This window comes from Rhea pennata, chromosome Z, assembly GCF_028389875.1.
Source record: "Rhea pennata isolate bPtePen1 chromosome Z, bPtePen1.pri, whole genome shotgun sequence".
NCBI classification, from domain to species: domain Eukaryota; kingdom Metazoa; phylum Chordata; class Aves; order Rheiformes; family Rheidae; genus Rhea; species Rhea pennata.
Genome location: NC_084702.1, coordinates 47,376,150 through 47,398,871, shown reverse-complemented (window position 1 = coordinate 47,398,871; position 22,722 = coordinate 47,376,150). Strand labels below are relative to the sequence as shown.

General features: G+C 37.5%; 1 protein-coding gene across 5 annotated transcripts in view; it reads left to right on the top strand.

The window, feature by feature from the left end:
- The window catches only part of CAST (calpastatin), a 60,657-nt gene that overhangs the window by 20,953 nt on the left and 16,982 nt on the right, over positions 1 to 22,722 (top strand). For 4 of the 5 annotated variants that reach the window (XM_062600002.1, XM_062600001.1, XM_062600003.1 and 1 more), the window contains 12 exons: positions 9,648 to 9,707; positions 15,023 to 15,073; positions 16,370 to 16,426; positions 16,558 to 16,674; positions 17,169 to 17,270; positions 17,840 to 17,941; positions 18,727 to 18,807; positions 18,904 to 18,957; positions 19,562 to 19,657; positions 19,818 to 19,913; positions 20,639 to 20,737; positions 21,895 to 21,978. In XM_062600002.1, the coding sequence (XP_062455986.1) occupies positions 9,648 to 9,707; positions 15,023 to 15,073; positions 16,370 to 16,426; positions 16,558 to 16,674; positions 17,169 to 17,270; positions 17,840 to 17,941; positions 18,727 to 18,807; positions 18,904 to 18,957; positions 19,562 to 19,657; positions 19,818 to 19,913; positions 20,639 to 20,737; positions 21,895 to 21,978 (999 nt within the window). Of the gene's footprint in view, positions 1 to 7,291; positions 7,604 to 9,647; positions 9,708 to 15,022; positions 15,074 to 16,369; positions 16,427 to 16,557; positions 16,675 to 17,168; positions 17,271 to 17,839; positions 17,942 to 18,726; positions 18,808 to 18,903; positions 18,958 to 19,561; positions 19,658 to 19,817; positions 19,914 to 20,638; positions 20,738 to 21,894; positions 21,979 to 22,722 lie in introns of those variants that run through there. The other variant, XM_062600004.1, reaches the window with a different exon arrangement.

Sequence of the window (22,722 nt, the reverse complement as noted above, 5' to 3'; positions counted from 1 at the left end):
CCAGTGAGGAGTTCTACCTGATGCTCAAAAGCTGTGGCTTAGCTAAGTAATTATTTATGCCTACCCGAGGGAACTTTGGTGTTGGTTAACCCATACTGTGATCAGGTCGGAGTGCTGAGATCATGTTTCATGAAACTTGCGAGGAAAAAAGATGTTTCTGACACTGGAAAATAAGTTTTAAAATGTAATGCTTTTACTTGACTGAAGCTATGAGTTTAAAAACTTACAGTGAAACAAAGTCTGAATTTGATGATGGAAAGGTATAGTCTAGATCCAAAAGTCAAGCTTTCTTGCAATCCTTGCTTTTAGCTACATTTAATGGAAACAAAAAAGGAAACAAAGCCTACTAAAGATACTAAAGAGGTAGTCTGTTGGCATGCATAAGGAATCTGAAGGCAGCAGGTGAACTCTGATATCCTTTCTGTGTTAGGAACAAGCTAGCTTGCTTTCCAGATCACTTGCGGTAATCAAAAACTGCCTTAAATAGAAGTCATCCTTGTATAGGAAAGATTATAGAGCAGAAGCCATGCAGAATACTTAAGTGTCAATAATTTCTTCTGCTCACAGATCAAATTGAACAGTTTGTTTGTGTGCATGTCAAGTCTCTCCAAATACAGTGTGCATATTCTGTGATTGACTAGCAAACTCCATTCCTCTGCTTCTCCCAAAACAAATGAACAACCAAACAAAAAAAAAAGAAGACTTTAGACATGGTAGGATATACTAACAAATGAGTAGGCAGAACTTCTTCCTGTCCTCTGTGGGGTAGTTGTAAGTTTTTTTGCATATCAGTAACTTCTAGAATGTAAGTAATCATAAACTGAGGTGTAGAAAGTTTAAGAAGAAAAGAGGCAAATGGTACAAAAATGAGTTAAATCAATTGTTGCTCACTCACTTTGGAGTGTACTTTATTTAAGCATAAAGCTGTTTTGAAATCTAAACAGTGACATTAAGATAAGAAAACCCTACTGGTTTAAGACTTTTTAAAACTTTAGACTTAACATAGCTTTTGACTTAACGTAGGTTGTTGAAATGCAAAGATTTTAAAACGGACATCTAACCTAAAGGTGGTTTGGTTAATACTAGCTTCTAGATAGACAAAGCCTCTGTTACCCACTGCAGTAAGTTTGAGATTGGTCTTAATCACACCTGGTGCTTGATAACATATGATACAGCATAAGCAAATTCAAGTGCGAGTAAGTTATCTTAAAACCCACTGTTTAAATGGAACCATTACTTTAAATTTGAACAGTATAGTGTATCAACTTTAATGGATACTACAGGATTGAGGGGTTTAGAATTGCCAAATTTCTTTTCTGTGCTAAAACAGCGTAAATTTTATTTTAGTAATCAAAATAGAAGAAAAGAAGAGGTATGAATCCATGTTAGGATGGATTCATACTCTGGCTTGATGTGATCTTCAATAAATTTAGAAACACTTAATACCATTAAAAAAAAAAGTGCTTTATTAACAAATAGGCTCTTCTGTTTCTTGGTTCAGACCAATCTCTTAAAAAATCTTTTATATGCTTTTTCTTTCATGAGGAAATGTATTTGTTCATTTCCTACATGCTTTTTTAGCATTTCTAAATGATGATTGATCTTACTCCTGTGTATACATTAACATCTGTTGCAAACACTTATTCATGAGAAAATTGGGGAAAAATGAGATTTCACAGTTAGCCTTTTTCACAAGAGTAACCTGGATCATCCTTTAAATTGAAGTTTACAGAGAGGCTTGGTCTGATTTTATCACTGCTGGTCTTTATCTCTCTGATTTATTACATTTGATTTCAGGTTCAGAAAAAAGGCAACGACTTAAACCTGCTGTTTGTTTTTAATACTAGTGTCATTCAGTAGGACAGTTTCCATGGAGTTTGAAGGTGTCAGGTGGAGTATGTAGTTGTAGAGCTCTCCTGAGCTCCCACCTAAGACTGGGATGTGCTGACGAGGCTTTCCTGACGCTCCGTTCCTTGCACAGGTCTCCACCCGCGGTTTTGTTGCACACCAGTCCATCCCTAGACAGCCAGCGTGTTCATTCTCTTTGACTTGTAGCAGGAGTCTCTGTGCATCCTCAGTTCAACATGCAGTTAAGTTGCTTGTAGAGGTTTGTTTACTCCTCTGCAGAGCATTGTATGTATGTTTTATATAAATGTAACGCTCTGCAGAGTGTTAATGTATTAATGCATTCTAGCTGTACTCTAGTTTATTCTTCACATTTGCTCTGAACTGTGAGCCTGCATTTCAAAAGAGCAAATGTATTTTTGATTTTCTTAGTTTCTAAGGGGGACTCTTATTTTGGAAATTGTTTTTCTTATCTTTGTGAAGCTGAGGAATGTTAAACTATCTGTGGATAAGAATTTCTGTGAATTTTTAGATTGTATTCACATCCATTGAGTTTGTGAATTTCAAAAGCACAGGAAGCAGCCCTAGAGAGGTTTTTCTTTTTTTAATATAAGAATATTTAAAACTAAATGTGTGTTGAAAAAATTAGCCACAAAAGCGTGAATTTAAATAGGCAGTTTGTTGAATAAAACTTAATTTTTTGAATACTAAAATCTTGGAGGTGTAGTTTTATTGCTGGTTTTTGTTTGTTTAAATGGCCTTGAGCACAAAGGCAGGGAGCTTGGCTGAGTCAGGGCTGGAATGAGCTTAGCAGTATCAAAGTAACAAAATGTAGTATAGGATTTTGCACTGGTTTAGAATTTAGCTACTGAAAAGCTAACTGTCCGTTAAGGGTTTTTTGGTGTGTGTTGTTGGCTTTTTGTTTTTTTTTGTAATTTATCCACTCAACAATAGGCATGGACAATAGACTTTGTTTATAACACACAATATTTGTGAATTCAAACAATGACAATAGCCTTCAAAAACAAAATAGGCACATCCGTACTCAAATGTAATAATTATACATTAGAATTTCTAATGTAAATTGTTTAGAAAAGGCATCATGCTGATTATTTTTACACAGAAACTCCTCAAAAAGACAATATAGTGGTATATATTAAAAGAATGTTTTACGTAAACATACCAGTGACTGCAGGTACAAACTGAATTCTTATGTCCTGCTGCTCTGTCTTTTAAGTTTTTAATATAAGCGTCCTCAAAATTAGCTGACAGCCTGAGATCTCCAAATGAAATATTGTTCTCTATTATCAATTTTTTTTTCCTATTAAAAAGTCCCTTTTTTCTCATGACCTAATAGCTGACCATTCATGCATAAGAACGAGAAGTAGTTTCAGTTGTACTTTTGCCAGTTATAAATCTCTGCACACTTTAGTTTGCCACTATGTGTATATATGCACACGGACCCACATGCATGCACACTTGCATGCTTGCGCACATATACTCACACACAGACTTTTGACTCAAATTGTGTCCTGCAGCTCCATTTGCCATAATGGAAAATGGATGGAATTGTTTTCATGTGACTCATTATAATTTTGATTTTGGGGGGGGGAGGGAATAATGAATTCATTTTGAAAATTATATATTGCTTTGCTTACGATGTTATGAAATACATCAGTCCTCTGCTATTCTTGACCCTTTCTGTTAAAGGGCTTCTGCAGGACTCATAGAGGTGAAAGTTGCATAGCTATTAAAATATACTGTTAAAGCAAGTGACGGCTCAAAAGGTATTTCACTTGAGTGAATTAACCTGTTATTTTTCACAACAGTATTTCCAAGAGCATTTATTGCCCACATCTAGCAATCTCTGCTAATCAAGGGTTAGTAACAGAGAAAGTGATGTTCAGAAGCAACCATTTTAAATCAAAAATCGCAGGAAAGTAAATTTTACCTTGGGGTACAGAGCCATAATTGAAGGAACTAGTCAGTTGGATGTATGTATGTATGTGAGCTGGAACAAAATTAAGCTTTGGTATTTTATGCTTTTTTCCTTCTATCTCTTGTACTATATAAGTTAGTAGTATTGAAATGATAAAATTGTCCCAACACTAAGCCTGAGAAGTAGTCACAACTTGTATATCAAAGGCATGCAAGCCCAGAAGAGTAATCAAGTGGCCATTGAGCCTGCTGTCCTGGAGTAAGTACAGCTAGATCGCTGAGCAAATACTTGTCTAACCTCTTTCAAAAGCTGCCAGTGCTGCAAATGCTGCAGTTGGTCCAGGTGGCCACTTCCACTGAGAGACTAGTCTTGTAGGGAGAAAGGTCTTTGCGGTGCGTCTTCTAATAGTCTTTGCTACAGAGTAAGCCCTTTTCTTCTTGTTTCCCCCTTTTCTTGGCTCCCTGACCAGAGGGGACAGGACATCAGGTGCCATCTTCCTTTTCCTGTAACTAGGCAAATCCAGTCTCTTACACCCTGCTTTTCTTCATAAATTCTTTTTCTAAACCTCTCTTCAGATTTCTTTTTTCTCATCTTTGCCAAAGTGCGATGGCCAAAACTTGGACACAGCTGTATTTAGCACTTTTCCTAGAGAGGATCAAGCCAAAAAATGGAAAATTATTCCTGTATTTTACATTTATCACTCATAGTAACAAATCTTACCGTGGGTCTCTGTTTGTTTGCTTTTTGGCAATAATATCTCACCTTGTGGCATTGTAACCCTCAGTGTTTTTCTTAGTATTGCTGCCTGCTTAGCTTTTCTTTGTTTTAGGGGGATTTTTGTTGTTGTGTTGGATCTCTTCAACCTAAGTAGCAGCACTTTGCCCTCCAGCTGATCATTTTCAGGTTAGATCCTTTCCTCCAAAATACTAGCAACATTTCTCAATTAGACTTCTTATTCTATCCTGTAACATGTTGTTGAAAGTATCATGTGCAGCCCAGTCTTTGAGATCCCTTCAGGAGCTTCTTTGAAATGTTTTTCCAATTTGAAAGCAAGCTGAATGCAAGTTTATAATCCAGTGTCACCTGGACCTTATTTCTCCAGTTTATTTATGAAAATGTCACATAAAGTGCTGTAAAAACGTTGTTATAGTAACATCAAGATGTTCCCTCTCAAGACTTTTTCTTATCCAGTAGGCTTGTTACCGTGTTTAAAAAATAGTCCCTGTTAGATTGTCTTTACTTGCTTTATTCTTGACAAATCTGTTTACTCTGTTGTTATCATCTAAGTGTTTATATATTGGTTGTTTGTTAAATATTTTCAATATCTTTTCAGTTTTTGAAGTTAGCTGACTGATAGGTTGATATCTGGCTGCTCTCCTAAAGATAGGCAGTGGCCTTTTGTAGTTCAAGACATTATCTCCTCTTCCGATTCCCCAAAATTATTTTTTTGGTTGATGCTTTGAGGGTAGGTTGCTGTGCTGAATATGGTGTAGCTTCAGTGATTTTTCAGCTTTCAATACAGAGAGCTCTCATGGAGTTCTTCACCTGCTGTTTTTTTTTTTTTTTTTCCAAAGGCTTTAGCTTCCTGTTTCCTGAATAGTTGAAATTATTTTCTTCTAAGGTTCGTTTTAGGATTACCTTCTTTCTGTTTTATTCCTCTGTTGCACTTTCCCCTTTACTTCCTCATCTCTCGGGCACAAACAGTAAGATTAAATAACTACTTTTTTGTTCTTGTTTTACTAACCTGTGTTTTGCCTTTTGTCACAGTTCTCTTTCAACAGTAGCATAAAGATTGAATTTAACAAGTACATTTCTAAGGGTGTGCCTTCTCTTCTGCTCAAACTAGATCCTATGTTTTTTTTCAGGGGACCTTCCTGAAACGTCATCCTCTAACTTGCAGTCAGCAGCGTGCCAAAGTCTCTCGGTCGGTTCCTATATCTGTGTGTTGGTGCCTGGGCTTGTAGCGTCCGCTGGAGGGGCCGATAAGCCTACAAGCTACGGTTGGGCAGCCTTCGCGGTGCTCGTTATCTGGCAATATTATTAGCAGAACAGGGTAGGCGTCAGGTAGCTGGAAGAGCCTCCAGCAGTCTGGCAGATACAGCGTGCCTCCAAAACGGGCAAGCGCGTTGTCAGAGAGCCATTTCTGTCCCCTGTGGAAGGGGAACTCTGCCTACAACTGTTTATTTTAGGAGTCGTGGAGGAGTGGCCTTCTGATCCGCTTAACAGGCGTAGTTCCCCCCACATCTAAGGTGGTGGCCGTTTTATTTTCTCTTGGTCCCAGGACGAGGCGGTGGCTGTTTTGGTAGGGAAGGAATAATTTCGGCTCTGAGCTGTTCTCAGTTATGCGGGAAAACCTGCTCTCTTTTGGCGCCCTTTCTGGGGCGTTTCTGCTGGTCTCTTGCTGTTAGTGCGTTCCCAGGTGTTTGGCAGTGGAGTTTACCTCCTCGTGCAGCCGTTTGCAGAGCAGTTCCCCACGAGCTCTTGGCTGTCCCCTCTCCGCTGCGCGGGGTCTGCATAGAGTCCGCCAGCCTCAGCACCTCTGTGCGGGCAGGACCCACGTAGGTGTGGGCGTGGGAAGAACAAGCCTCACGGCCAGCGATGCTCGTTTTTCCATCCGTTGCATGTTCTGCCTTCTGGGGTATCTACGACAGCACAAGAAAAACTTGGCCTTTTCTGCTAGAAATCATTTAGGTGACTTTCCTCTCTCTACCGCACAACCTTGAGGGCAAATTGAATTCCCATTGTTCCTGCTTTTTATTTGAAGATCTAGCCTTTTTGGACAGGGCTTGTTTGGCCCAAATTGTGGCAGGGGTTTACCATCCCTTCACAGGAACAGGGTGTGCCTCCCTATCTTAAAGTCTCTTTCCAGCTTTTCCACGAGCTGTTCGTCAGGCAGTAGTTATGCTAGTTACTAGGCAACACTTTAATATTTACCTCCAAGCCTGACATGCGTTCATGTGTTGCATCGGGAGACAAGGCTTCATCTATTCACACTGTCGGACGGCAGCAAGTAGAGTGCACAGGGGTTTTTTTTAGCAGCTGCGTATTGTTGGGTAACTTCCCCTCAGCCCGCGAATGAAAACCAAGAGAACTCGCAGTAAAGGGACATCGTGCAAAAGTGGACTTATAAAAATAATCTGACTTTCTTATAGGCTGTATGGTAGTTACCAAACAAATACTTAGACGTCTGTAGCTTGTGTTGTCACCCCATGAGGCAGAGTGCAAAAGGACCGGGATGGATGAGGACCCTCCTTCCTCTTTGTAGGGCTCTTTTGTGGGGGTCTGGACGGCTAGAGACTCTGGATGTTGGGGAATTCAGGCAAAAAAGTGCTCTGTAGTGAAACCAAGACATACGCTGCCTCTGAGGGAGCTGAGAGGTCAAGGTAGTGCGGTGCCACCTTCTTTATATATGAAAATCAGCTGCAGTAGGAAGTGCCCTGTGCCTTTCTAGTCCCTCCCTCCTGCTACCCCTGCCTGAGTCTCCAGCAAAAGATACAACATATTTTCCCTGTCAGCCCTAAGTGTTTACAGAGGAGGATGGCTTGGCACTTCTTCGTAGTAGTTCATCAGCAGGCATTTATTTGACTGTTACTATCCTCAAACTTTTCTTATTCCTCCATGAGCATTTAAACTTCATCTGTCTCCTAATTACTACTAAGTTGTAAGTATTTCAGCTGGATAGCACAGAAAGAAGTAGAAGCTAGGGTTTTTTTTGAGAGAGAAATTTTAACTAAGATACAGAGCTGTAAAGCTTCCTCTGAGATAGACCTCCTTAAATGAGATTGCCTTCTGAGGAGCAATGTTACAGCAACTATGATGGTAAGTAACACTGTCATGGTCAGATAGCGCTGTGGTAGAGGATCTTTGGAGGTTGTCGTGGTGCTGTTGTAGTGAAACTTTGTAAAGAATTGTTCAGCATGTTGTAAGCAAAAAGTTTAGTGGGAGGTTTTGAAGGGGGAGGAGGAAAAAGGGCTCAGATAAGTTATAAATAAATCATGCCATGCAAGATACAATGATATATCTTTATTAAATGAATAGTGATTAGGATGATTAATGTGAAGAGGTGTAGAACAGATACTTGTTAGTCATCCAGAAGGAATTCAGATTAATTGAATACAAAATTATGAAAAGGAAAGGAAAGTCTGTTACTGGGCAGAATAAAAAAAAATTACTTTTTTGCTTACAGATTAGCTGGCAGTGATGGTTAAAATATATAAAAAGGTTGTTAAAAATATTTGTTCCCTGTCCTGAGGTAGGAGGCTTTATACATTCTTACGTGATTTTCCTCTCCACCTCTTCAAATATTCTCATCTATTATAATCAATCTCTATCTATATATGGAAGCAGAAATTATTTGCTTACAATAATACAGCAATTGCAGATTCTCTCCAGTATATATTTAGTCATGAAACCTCTTACAGGCATGCAAAATATCAGACAAGGCTTTGTGGAACACTCTTGCATGTGATAATTAACCAGTTCGCATAGTTCCTGTATTATTGTTAGTCATGTTAATGAGAAGACTGGTGTTTGCAGTTCGACTGGAAGTCCATTCAACCATGTTCCACCACCACCCCCCGCAACACACGCACACACAAGTGACATCTGAGCGTCCTTAGATTTGTATATAGCCAGTTTTACTGTGCGAATTTTCCTCACAGTGCAGAACGTTGTGAAAATGTGGAAGAGCAGAGAAAAAAAGTGTAACTACAAAACCATGAAAAATTGGCAGAAGGACCTAAAGACAATTCTACTAACTAAAAGTGCTGGTATTTGTCCTTGATTTTTTTGGAATTTGAGCAAGGTGGGAACTTACCAGCATCAGAGTGTACCTTTTAAATTCTCTCTAAATTTCGTCTTATTTTTGAGGAGTGCGTGTACTATGAAAAGTTTTGAAGATGCTGGGTAGATATATTTAAAAATGACCAAGTATCTTAAAGTTTTATTTCATGTTTAAAATGAGTTCTTACGGAAGTAAGAAGTCACTCCTGATATGGAATAATAATATTGCTTCTGAATTCGTTCAGACTATATGTATTTTCATAGAGCAAGTGGCATGAGTAAACATCCAAAAAAAAAAAAAAAAAGAATTTGTGCTGTTCTTTCTTTTGAACATAAAGAGTGAGCACGTTGCTGTGGCTGAGATGGCAGAAACAGCTGTTGGGATGGCTAGGCAGACAGATGTTAAGTGGGAATAGAGAGGTGGTATTATATCTGTATAAAATATTGATGAGACAATTAGAACATTCATTTCTGGGACAAGAAAGATGTAGTCAGAATAAAAGTAAAGCATCCGCTATTCTCAGCGAGAGTAAGATCACTGAAGCCAGAAAAAGGGATTATCATTTGCTGCTTCTGTGCAAGGATTGCATGGTATGCTGAAACACTTTTTGACTTGTGTTACATAGTGATTAATTATTCCTCCTCATCTCAACATTTTTGAGTCTGCTAATTTAGTATTAAATATTTTGTATGACAAACTAGTAAATCCAAGAATCCAGTTTCCTTGAAAAGAAAGTTGAATTGTCCACGAATCCTGCTGAGAAACTGTAGGTGCTTCAGTAGGAGAGCAGGATTTACAAATATTTCAATACTTAATATGAAATTTACTTTCAGTTCATCTTAGAGAAGAGAATGCTGTAATGCAATGTATGGGGAGCAGGCTGTAGAAAACCTACATAAATGTATTGTAGAAATACAGTCAAGGCAGAAAACCTAAAATGGTAACTCTTACTCTTCAGTAATAAGTCATTCTTTATTTTTAGTTGGATATCTAATGAATTCAGGTTGCTTATGCTTGCTTAATATAAATTATATATAACAAAGGTGAAATTTAACTGAACTTTTCCTTTTTCTTTCTCAGAAACAGTCTGCCTCTGCTGATGCATCAAAAACACATGTTATGGAGCCAGCTGAAACAAAGGTATGATTTCCTAAGAAACTCATTTTTAAATTAAGCACAAACATATAAAGTAGGGGAATTTTCTTTTTTTTAATACTGACTCACATTGTTACTCTGCATATTTCTTGTCTGCAGCTTAATTTCTCCTTTGAAAAATACCTAAAAAAAGTTACCAAGAATACTTGGAGGATTTTATGAAAACAATAATGATTCTAATTTTAATTCAGTCACACTTTTTGTGACATGTATATAGCCCTCCTCCCAGGGTAATTACAGGGTTTTTTACATATTGATAATTTCATATATTTGAAGAATTCAGGGCAAGTTTCAGCTTTTAGTGTGTGTACAATCTCACCTTCTTAGTCATATGTCTGTGCCTACCTGTCAGCTTCCTTCCCTTTGTCCTTTACACTTGTTTTATCTTGTTTAATGACTATAACTTCTTCAGTGCATAAGCTGTATCATCAATGCCTGTACTTTGTGTTAGAAAAAATTAGTAAACCTCACTTAGACCCATTGCCTAACACTATTGTCTGAAGTAATGAGCAATGATTCTGTCCCTCCCTCGTTCTTTCATTTTCCATAACCGTAATAGTGAAACCAACAAAAATACCGAACATCAGACTAGACCAACAAGGACTTGTGCAATGGTAAAGCTTAGGACTTGTTTGTACGCTGTGTATACCTGAAGAAATAGTACCTGTACAACTGTAGAGCAGCGGTGTTGGAAGGGGCTCCTGGAGGTCCCCTTGGTTCAGCCCCCAGTCTGTGCAGGAACAGCTCTGAAGTTGTATCAGAGTGCTCAGGGCCTTGTCTGGCAAGCTTCGAGTATCTTTAAGTGTGCAGGTTGCACGGCCTCTCTTGAGGAGCCAACTCTGATGTTTGATCACCTTCATTATTGTTGTTTGTTGTTGTCTTGCATTGGAGAGTTCAAACCTGGACATAATATTCCAGATGTGGTCTCAGAAGTGCTGAGCAGAGGGAAATAGTCTTTTCCCTCAGCAGTGCCTCAGACTGCTTTTAATAATGAAGCCCAATATGCAATTAGTTCTGCTCACTGCAGGGGCATGCTACTGACTCATGTTCCACTTACTGTCCATGAGGCCCTCCAGGTCTGTGTCTGCAGAGCTGCTTTCTATAGCATTGGCTCACAGCCTGTAATGCTGTGTGGGCTCTTCAGTTCTAGGTATGGGTGCCTTTTTGTCTTTGAATTTTCCTGAGGTTTCTGACAATCTCTCTTTCCAGCCTGTTGAGGTCTTTCTGACCAGCAGCCCTACCCTCTGGTGCATCAGCTGCCTCCCCTTAGCTTTTTATTGTCCATAGACTTGATGAGGAAGCCCATCTTCAGCTAGGTCATAGATGGAGGTGATAAGCAGTATCAGGATCACTTACTGACCAATGGGCAATGCCACTTTTTTTTTTTTTTTTTTTTTTTTTTTTTAATCTTGCTGAAACAGACTTCTTTTGTCCAGGTACACAGGCAAAGTTAATGCTTGCCTGTAGACTTTGAGCAAGGACTCACGAATCTTTTGAACTTTTCTGAACGAAGAAGTCTTTGTAAGAAGTATCCATTTCCTTTTTCAGCTCTTGTTCCTCTAAACACCACTATAGTCATGCATGAGTATGTCTTCAAATATTTTCTTTCAGAACAAATAGCTACAGAAGGCCAATGTGTTTAGTTTTTATAACCTTTTTCTTCCACATGCTCCCACAATATGTAAGACCTACACTGGTAGTAGTGAGCTGGGGAACAATTAAACCTTTTATTTGTGAATAATAATCATCATACACAAAAGGATCTGTCAGTCTTCAATTTCAAATTCCTTTTACGTTTGTGAGCAAACTCATTTGTATGATGTTCATTTCTGATACCGTTCTCTGTTATTGAATTCAGCCAGATATCTAAAAATAGATATTGTCTTTTTTTTAGTTATGTCTTGAAATAACTCTCAGAAGAATGGGGTAAATTTCTAATGAAATCAATAAAGCTGGTGTTTGCAAGATGAAACAGAGCTACTGCAGCAGAGGCGTAAACTTCAGTGCTGAAAGACTGGTAAACACCAGTCCCTCTGAAACACTATCCTGCGTTTGCATATATATGACAATTTTATTTTAAAGGTGTGGTGTTATTTAAGTTTTCCTTCTTGGTTAAGCAGATTATCTGCATTTTGACATTAGTCTTTGAAAAGAAATAGTTCCTGAGTATTGGAGCTTTAATTTCTAATCCCAAATTTCTCGCAAGTGAATCACTCCAACTCTACACCCTGCTGTGACCAAGTCTCACTTCTCTTTCTTAGAGTCTCTCTATTGTACCACTTTCCCTAAAGGTCCTCTGGACCCTCTTTAGCTTTCAGATCTGTACATAAATCCTTTGTCTCTCGCAGTTTTATGCCACGTTGAAAAACCTGGGAGTTAGTGCAGCTGAGATGAATGTGGAATTTCTTGTTTTGTGGCAATGTCCAAAGGGTTAAGTGAGGTGGTCAGAGGTTTGGAAGTGAGGGCAGGAACCCAGTGGATTTTGTTGGAGGAATAGGGGGAGCAGGGTGCAAGTACTGACTGCCATTGAGGAAAAGATTTCCTCTTCAGTTTCTTCCTTTTGCTGATGTAAACATTTGCGCATCTGCACTATTAAGTGAATAAGAAAACTGATCTAGCTGAAAAAGAATTTTTCTTTCCCAGACTATTTTCCAATTTCGTGGGTCAGTTTAACGTGTGGCCTCACAGATGCTGGCACGGTGCAGCTGGGTCTAGGTAGCATAAGGAGAAGTGCAGCGTCTTTCCTCTGTAGGAGATCAGTGTATGTTATGAACGGATGCTGTGGCTTCACACTATGACTGCTCACAATTGATTGTGTTTAAAAGATGACTAAATGTTGACTTTCAGTGTATAGCCTCATGCTGAAGGTGTGAGAGCACTGCTTTGATTTGTCCAAGAATAAATCTGTATCATTAGAATTGAACGTTATGGCCAGAAGTGTGCCCAAGTAGAGGGGTATGGGTGGGTGTGCGCACGTGTGCATTCAGGGTCATTTATTTAATGTGACCTTAACGTCTTTAGATGTTTTTAAAGAAGTCTTGAATCAAAGTGTTGTACGTGTCAGTCCATATATTCTGCAGCATTGTCGTAAACTTATAGCAGGAGCAGTTTTGTAGATTTTTAAAAGCTATACAAGAATAACAAATAACACATAACCTAGTCAATAAAATACACTAAGTAGTCAATGATATTTACAATACATAAAAAAAAAAAATGGCATGTAGTTGCTAGTAAATGGTGTCTGATGCTGTAGGATGTTGACACCATTAAAATGCTAACCACTTAGCTCTGAAGCCATTAGTCATTAGCTAATAATCTTCAATTACAATCTTTTTGTCATGCTTCTTCACATTGCCACCTTCCCTGTAAGCCCACCACAGTTTGGAAATAAATTATTGAGACCATATGTTTCTTGAGCCTCGTTCTTTTGCTTCTGTGGCATTTTTTGTGCCCTAGCTGCCAACTAAGAACATCTTGTGTCTAACTGAATTTTTGCTTCAGTTGGTATATAAATATATCTAACCTTTTCAAGCTAAAAACTGAAAACTTAGGACTACCTTTTTGAACATAGAATTAAGTAGTGTACAGGTGCACATACAGATGTGAGTGTCTTTGCATTAACCATATGGTAAGCATATATATGTATAGGAGACATATACATAAAGTATTGACTGAACCTGAGAAGTATCCTGTTTTATTCACGGTTCACATGAAGAGAAAATCCAAAGGGAGAATCTGGGAGGTTTAACAATATTCTTTTTTTTATAATTTTTTTTCCAGGAAATTTTTGGCTTTCATCTGTAGAAATAGTTTGCTTTCTGTGCTTTTTTTTTTCTTTTAATGCTATTCTTTGCATTAAAGAAAGCACCACACTTTCATGTGGTGTTGTGTTCTTCGCTGTGGTCTACAGCTTCAGGACCTTTGCTGAGCTTGTGGCGAGATATCTACACATACATGTTCAGGATTTCACAACCAAGTACTTGTGGTTCTGTTTTGGGGTATGAATACTTGCATAAAAATGATAAACTGTTTAGCAAATTTTTGTGGGTAATCAGCTAACAAATATAAGCTGGATATACCTAAACAGTAATTAATGTTTGGCAGCTGAGATGAGAAGAACTTGCAAAAGTGCAATAACAAACTTCATCTTTAAATTACAGTCTGGTTGAATTTTTTGTTGTTTCTTCACTGAGTTTTAAATAATGACTTTTTTAAAAAAAAGTCTATAACTTGTCCCTCAGCATCTTTAAATGCATTCAGTGTATTGTACAGATATGGAGGGTTTCTGTCTGTGGCCCCGTATTTCCTAAGCGGAGTCTGAAAATCCTCTTGCTGCATGTGTATGCCATGCTGTGAAATGCGGTGCTGGTGTCAGCTGCCACTAGAGGAAGCATAGTGATACCAGTGATACCAGAGGAGGAAAGGTCCCGGGATCGAGTAGCACTGCTACGACTTGCACTGCTTTCCGTACGGAGCTGTTGCACCCCTGTGGAGCTCTGCCCTGCGACTGTTACCCGTCTTTGTGGGTGCTGGCTCAGGAACGTGTGCTCTGTTGCATGGCATGTACGTGGATTTATATCTCTCTATCTAACTTTAGAGTCTTTCCACCTAGTGCTATTTCTAGCAGTAATAGACCAAATCACACTCTGAGTTCATGTTCTCCCCTGGTGATTCTGCAGCTAGAACTTGTGAGGCTCATGCATTAGTCGACAGCCTTTGACTAATTCTCCTTCAGAGTCTCCAGGTGACTTTCCAGTGGCCACATTGGCTCTTCTAGTGTTAATCATAGCACAGTTAAAATAGTAGCAGCAAAAACATTAATAAGATACGGTGAAGAGTCTACCATTTTCATGTTTCTTCTTTCTTATCAAATATAACGATCCTTTTGCTTTTTAGTCTTTTGTTCTTGCATGTTTCTGTTGGGATTAATTTATTGTTTACTGTACTTTGACTTCAGGTGAATCATAAGAATAGATTTTTGTGGTGTGGCTGCAGAAATTTTTCAGATGTTTATTGCATTTAAAGTCCTCCTTCTCCCTCTTTTCATTCCTTAAGTTAAATATTTATATGACGTATGTGCGTGCACGTGCGCATTTTACTACTCCTAGAACACCTGAATGGAGTTATGTGCCAGTCTTGTAAACTGCCAAAATCAAAACATTATGTGTTAGTTGTGTAATACATGTGCTCTCAAGAATGAATCTATCTGATATAAAGATACTGCTCTTTTAATAAATTGACCCCTTAAAAATGACCAAGCGTGTTAATCTCTGTCTGTATGTACACTGCTTATATTTCAGCCCACACCAACAACCAAAACAGAACCTGGAAAAACCGCACAGTCAACCAAGGTAAGTGCTCATTTTTCACGCTTGGTGATTTGTTTTACTTTGCTTTCTGACTGACTTTGAAATGACAAGCTAAATCCTTTGCTACTTCTGTGCCACATGAAACTGCTGCGTGAGTAGAGAGAAACCTACCTGTGTGCAGAAGAGCTCAGGAGCTGGCAGGTGTGGAGATGTATTGTAGGAGAACAGCTAGTGTGCATCAGCACTTGGCAACTGCTTAAGAAACCTTCTGATAACAAGTTCTAAGTCCAGCTCATGCTTAGTCAAGTTAAGTGCAGGTAGGAAGAAGTGGAGAAAGCTGGTGTCTTTACTTTTCCTGAATAGTTGATCTGAGACATGGTATGGAATTTACTCGTACATCAGTTGCAAGCTCTGGGTTTTTTCCTCTGTTGTTTGCTGTAATACTAGTTTTTGTAGTAAATTGACTCAAACATTTTAGGGAGGATTGAAATTCCTTCCCTTTTTACCCCTCTTTCCTTACTTACCTCCATGCTCAGCCCAAGGAGAACAGAAAAACTGAAGGCTTTTAAAGAAAAAATAAATTATCCTAAGTATAAAAGCAAGCAGCCTCCTTTCCCCGAAAACAAAGAAATCTCTCGAAATTCAAAGCACAAAAGCAAAGTTATTTCAGTCTTAATTTGCAAAAGGGCGGGAGGAGGTAATTGGGTAGAGAGCTGTAGTTTTGCAAGAGTGTATAAGAAAAGTTGATTTCCATTTATTTTTTGACTATCTGAAAACATAATTTAAAATACAATTAAGGATAAGTGACTGGTAGAAAGTACCATAAGCATGTTTTTCCTCCTCATACAGTAGCTAGCAATGGCTGTACATCTGCCAGCTTCTCTAGCCAAATGTGAACTGTGCCTTCCCCTGTGAATATAGTTTGAAAGTAGAGTTATTACTGCCTCTTCTAAAACTGCATATGTGTGTCAGGGAGGGAGGTGCATATGTAGCTGGCTAAAAATAAAGTAATTTGAAAATGAGAAGGTCTTTTAAAGTATGGGTGTAGTGATACAGCTTTGGCTTTCACCTTTTCCATTGTAGTAAGCCCTATGTAGATAAATGTTTAAAGGATTGTCCACTTCAGAGTGTATATTCTAGGCAGGAAGTGCACCTTCCTTTATGTAGCCTGAGTTTACTGAATTTCCCTAGATGATAGGAAATATTATTTCCTATCTAATGACTTCAGTCAGTCAAACTGTTTATTTGTAGATGTATTTATTGAACTAGTCTAGATCTCGTCCCATTGTATTGAGTGGTGATAAGAGTAAAAGATCTCAAATTTTTATTTAATGACAGCCAACAGACTCTCAAAGTAAAAAACCGACTGAAGATAACCAAAAGGAAACCAGTGATGTAAGTTATATCTTTTTTTTTTCCTTTGGGGTTTTCTTGTGGTATTTTTTTGTTTTTGTTTTTAATACAAAAGAGAGAAAGAAGAAAAAGAACCCCAAAATAATCAAGTAGCAATGTTTTTCTCTACGTAGGGAAAAAGCCAAATAGGACCTTCTGTGACAACAGCTTCTAAACCAAACGATACAGGAAAAGGAACTACCAGTCAAACTGATCAACCCTCACAACCAACCTCCACAGAAAGAGCAAAGGTATAGTAAAAGTAGAAATCCAATTTTTATTGGTTTGCTATTACAGGGAATAGAAATCTGAATCAAGAATGCTGAATGTTGTAAAACCGGACTAGGCCACAAAAATCACAATGTAGAAGAAGTCTGAAACCATGCTATTTTAAAAAGTGTGTATGACAAACTTCCTTTAGGCTGCTCCAAAATTCAGCTTCTGGAAGCTGTGCAGGATTTTAGCCTATTGCTGAGTCAAAAATATATATATGCAGTTTCTGAGTTGGATTTTTTTAGCCTAGACTTGGTATTATCAAGCAAACTGCAGCTACCTGTCTTCCAGACCACTCAACCAGTAAGTAGAAGCAGCCTTTATCTGCTTTTTGTGGAAGCATAAAAGAACATGAATGATGGATATACATACCTCAGTGGAATGTCTCTGTTTTACTTACTTTTGTCTCTAGAATTTTTAACATAAGGTCATGTAATAATGCTGTCTCACACCCTTTCTCTTATTTCTCCAGGCTAAGTCTGAAAACAAGTCTGTATCAGATGGTGCAGCCCTTGCAGGTGCAGCTGGTGCTGTTGCAAGTTTGGCTACTACAGCTGACGAGTCAACCACTGAGGTAAATAAATAAATGGTAAATATAGCCTCAGACAAAAGCTTTCCTTATAAAAAAAAAATCTGCCTGTAGCACTTCATTTCATCCATTTTGCAGCATAAAGAAACTAAACTGGCAATTGCTGAAGTATTCCTATGTAGTAGTTATGTACAGTGGTGAAGAACTATCTAAAAGAATACCTAACTAAATACTGGTATGCCATTTGTGTTTTATCTAATAGGGCTTACTTAGAATCACTTTTTACTGCATCTAGTGTTGTTGTCAACAAAAAGCTAATTAAATGTAATCTTCAGTTATATTCTTTTAAGTGTATATTCATGTGTGTGCATATACATAGACATACATATATACATACACATATATAGATGTATCAGGTGGTATATAAATAGAAGTAATCTTATTACTGACACGGAGAGAGGATTTTAAGAACAAATGTTTAACAAGTATTGGACTTGCTCAGAACAAGCTTTTGGTTTTGTTTTGGGGAATTCTCTACAAATTCTCCACATGATTCAAAACTGGTTTTCTTTGCACAGAATAATAACTTCTATAAACCTCTGCATATTTTTTAGCCTGCTATGGATGAGTCTGCACTGGATAGCCTAATAGATACTCTAGGTGGACCTGAAGAAGATGTGCCTACTAGTCCAGTTTACACTGGTCCGGAAGTTACGGTATTTTATATGTGCATATATATGTATATATTTTTGTTGTTATTATTTATTTATAGAAGATTCATCTTTTAAAATGTGTGTAGTTGCTCACTATTACATTGATCTAGTGATTGGCACTTTAGTTTGCTAAGAAGTAAAATAGTGTTTGCATAGTTGCAGTTTAGTGTTGTTTTTAGTAATACAGAAATGATATAATTATGTATATATTGCAGTAGAAAACAGTGAAATGTCAAGAAAGTTCACTGCTCTTTTCACTGACTTCCAAGCATGTTCTCTACCAGATTTACAAAAGTCAATGGTGGAGGCTTAGCTAGGAGCTTTTTTTTCTACTTGCAGCACAGTAAAGCGTTGAGAATTTGGGGAAGAACGCATACTTCTCCAAGTTTGAACATGAGAGTTGCATAAAGAATATTAAGATTACTAGTTCAATGTAATAGTCACCCGTGATAAAAACTTCAGAATTCATAAATATTTAAAATTCAATCCAGATAGAGTAATGTATTCTGTGGCCTGAGACATTGGAATGCCTTACTGCAGAAGGAACCTGACTGCAGAGATGCAGAGTTTTGCTAGATGGCATCTCTTGTTGAAGCAAGTTGAGATGCTTGTGCATGACGCTAGGTTCTGAAAGACACTGCCAGGTCATGCTCCAAGACCGTCCTTCTGTCCTACCCAGTCCTTGCCTTTTCTTTCCAGAAATCACTGTAGATAGCTCTACATTAGAAACAATAAGCTGTTCAGTAAACAAAGGTACAAAAATATTAACCCTTGCATTCTTTTCATAGGAAGATATTTCTTCAAGATACTTAGAAGAACTGGGTAAACGGGAAGGTAGTCTTCCTCCAGAGTACGTTAAATTGTTGAAGGTTAGTGACGTGAACAAAATAATTCTTTGTGCATGTTTTCTTCTTTTTTTGTATTTTGTTTTTTCCCATTCACCGCAAAACTAATTCTCTTTTTAGAGCAAAGGGGTCTACAAAGATGGAATCCCACCAAAAACAGATGAACGATCTGAAGTAAGACTTATTTTTTATATTGCATGGTGAAAATAAATCAGTGTTATCATTGTATTCCTGGGAAAATTAAAAACTTTTGTGCCATCAAAAGTTCTAGGAAGTGGGAGAGCTCCAGTGTCATCTGGAGCTGCCAGATGACAAAAAATACTGACAAAAATAATAAAATATATCAAGATTTTAAATAAATAAATAAATAGAACCTTTCAGGAGACTAACTGAACCTGAAACAATTACATCAAATTCTTGTTGATATTTTGTGTATAATAATAGTAAGATAGGAAACAGTAGCTATACATGCAGGAATACCTTGATAATGTCATAGCAAAGTCTACCTGAATTCTGTACTTAGCAGGATTATTCTGTAAGCCCGCTGAATTTCACTGTTCATAAATTTAACATACAAAAATAAAAGCTTATCTAAAAAAATGCATCAACAAATAAGGGCAAATATATTTTTTTCTTTGTCAACTCAAAATTGCAACAGCAACATGCGCTTATGAGTCATGTAGGTAAGCATGGAGCACACTCAGATTTTAAAGTGAGTTTGACTGCATTGATACCTGAGTTCTAATAGTTGTAACCTAATTTGCAATTTTTTGCTTAGAAATCAATGACAGATGATGAGCTTGCAGATGCCCTATCATCTGATTTTACCTGTAGCACTGCTTCGACTGAAGAAAAGAAGGCAACGGTGACAGAGGTATTGAAAGTTTTTGCTACTGCATATGTTTATGGCTGTAAAATATTGCCATTATTATCTTAAATGTTTCACTTTAAAATTACGTTGACCATTTTGCTTTTTTCTTTCTCTTTGCAAACTTCTTTGTAATTGCATCTCTCATTTTGCCTGTGTATAAAAGAAGCCAAGTAAGGAAGGAGAAATCATACAAGCAGAAGCAGCAATTTCAGTCAAAAGCTCAGCTCCTCCGAAGGAGAAGAAAACAAAATCAGAAGAGGTATAGATAGCCTGTCTTTGACTAGATAACTTTTAATTAAAATTTCACATGTTGTAAACACATTTCATAGTGTATGTGTGCCTGATCTTGTAAAGATGGTCATCCTCATTTTCAATTGAAAATTCTGTTTGTCTCAGGCAGTATTGGAAAAATAAGAATTGCAGTTGCTCAGACTCTTAAGGAGGATGTTCTGCATCTTAAAAACCAGTCTTTAATGGGTCAGATAATTCTACTTCAGAATTCCTGTTCAGGATAACTCTTGTTCTTCTTGTGACTGGAGGCAACTGGAGTATTGGAGTATTGACTGGAGTATTAAAATTAATGTTTTCTTAGCTATGTGAGGCTTTTTAAAAATATTTATATGATTTTATTTTCTTATGTTTTGGAGATGTTTCTTTTTTCCTCTCTAGAGAGAGAGGGTAAGCTTATAATTTTTAGGTTTGTGAATTTAAAGAATTTGGCGATTGTATTATGCAATATTGTTCTTTTTGCTTTTTCTCCCTCCTTAAGGGGAGATTTACTTTGAGTCTGTGCTGGTTTTGTCACAGAATTTGCCATATGTTGCAATCTGATGTTAAGAAAATCGGGTGAAGTCAAGCAGAAATGACCCATATGGTGGTGGCTGTTTGCGCGAGCATCATATACAGCATAAAAGATGCATATAAATGAAACCTGGGCCATTTAATGGAAATAGTAAAATGATTTACACATTTTCTTAAATACAGGAAATTACAGATGATGCAATGGAAGCTCTACTTGATACTCTTGGTGAACCTGAACCTGAACCTGAACCAGATCTTAGCACTGTTGTAGAGGTGTCGGAGGTATACATTTTATTTATTTGTTTTTAAAGCATTTTTTGTAATCCCCAAAGGAGTTCTGGTTCCTTTCATATCTAAGTCACTTTTTTAAATTATTATTTTACAAATTTATATGGTATCTAGTAGAAAGTCCTAAGAAATGTCTCAGGCTAATATGGTTAAGAGAATCAAGAAATTAACTATTCCGAAGAGGATACAGGTTTGAAGATAGTCTGTTCTGTATAGTCATCAGTCCCTTTAGGTTATACATGCATATGTATATATCCTTCTGTGTCTGCTTTAGTTCCTCTTGTTTTTTCCCGAGCATTGGGTACAATTTGTAACAGGTTTTTCTCTTGTATGTTTACTGTTTTGCTTTTTGAATAGCTTTTTTGCTTTCTGGTGGGAATTCTCCTTTTCTAACCAAACCTCCTTATTTTTCTAATTTGCATCTGGTCTTTCCCTTTATCTCCTCAGGTGTCTTTCCAGAAGTTTAAACAGTAGCCTTATCTTGGCATGTTAAACTTCGGCTTTTTAGTTTAGTTTTCTTTAACTCTGCCTTGCCTTACTAGTCTCACCTCTTTTTTTTTCCTGTCTTCACTTACAGCTCAGAGCAGGCAAATGACAGGGGGATAGTAGAAAATCAGCTGCTGATGAAGGAAGACATTGGAGCTCAATTTTGACAAAATATATATCTATATATATAGATACAATAATGCGGATTCAGTCAGTCTGGGCCTTCAGATAATTTGGTTGATGCATTGCTTCATTAGAGAGGTCTAGAGAATGAAAATCTGTGCATCAGTAGCTCTAGTAGACAAAAGATTCAGCATAACAATTTATGTAATTAAAGTGATGTTAGCTAAGGAAATCTGAGGACTCTGTATACCTCAGAGTCTTAAAAGTAGCAGCCAAGTAGCTACAACTCCAAACAGTGTCTACAATGGTTTGGAATTTAAAATAATATAGCCATATCTATGCATAGAGTTGATTGTTAAACAAAGATTATTTTACCAGAGAAATTTGATATTAATAAATTGAGGAATTTGATATGTGTAAATAACCTCATGCTAGTACTTCTTCAAATAGTAGACAAAATAATCCTGATAGTGAAGTTGAGTGTGTTTTAAGTTTTCCTCTGAATTTCTCTGAGTGAGTGTTTTTGTCCTTTCTTTTTTCAGGTAAAAGCTAAAGAGAAAAAAATAAAAAAGGAAGGAGAACGTGATGATACAATACCTCCAGACTACAGGTTAACACCAGAGCTGGTAAGTTTTTCATCTTCCCATTGTCCTGTAAATAGGGGACTGTCTCCTTCACTCTTTCTGGTCTTGGATAGGGAACATACATGGGGAAAATAAACAGTAGTAGTATTCAATCTGTGGTTTTTCCCTTTTGGTGATTTCTTATCTCTAGGTTCTTCCCCTTCCTTTGAGGGCATAACTTGATTTATCAGGTATCCTCAGCAAATATCAGATCTTCCCAGCTCCGACATTCCCTCTCCAAGAATAATGTGATTTATTTCTTATATTAAACCTCAATGTTGGAAAATATATCTCTTTTTAGAAATGCTATTGGGTATCCTTTTGTGATGTACCCTTAAACACTGTTGCAAAGTGGGATGAAAATTACACTCATTTTTACAATTTGTCACTTGGGATGATGGAGATTTTGTTCAGGGTTAACCTAAACAGCAATAACACTGAGATCTATTTTCATTGCAGTTCTCTTTAGCTTACAGGAATTAATTTTTTTGCCATGATTATTAGCCCTATTGATGTTAACAAAGTTGCCATATAACTGGCCTTACTGGAGCTGAATGTTAACAGCAGTTTTACCTCTCTATTAGAAATTTCAATACTGCTTGACTACAGGCCTGGTATTTAACCGTTTTGGTTCATGTGCAAAAGTTTGTCTTTTGCACTCAAAGCCTGTTTTACTTGTGGGTTAATTCCTGTTGTATATTGATACTGTGTTGAGCCAAAGGAGAAATACAGTGAACAGGGTTTTCA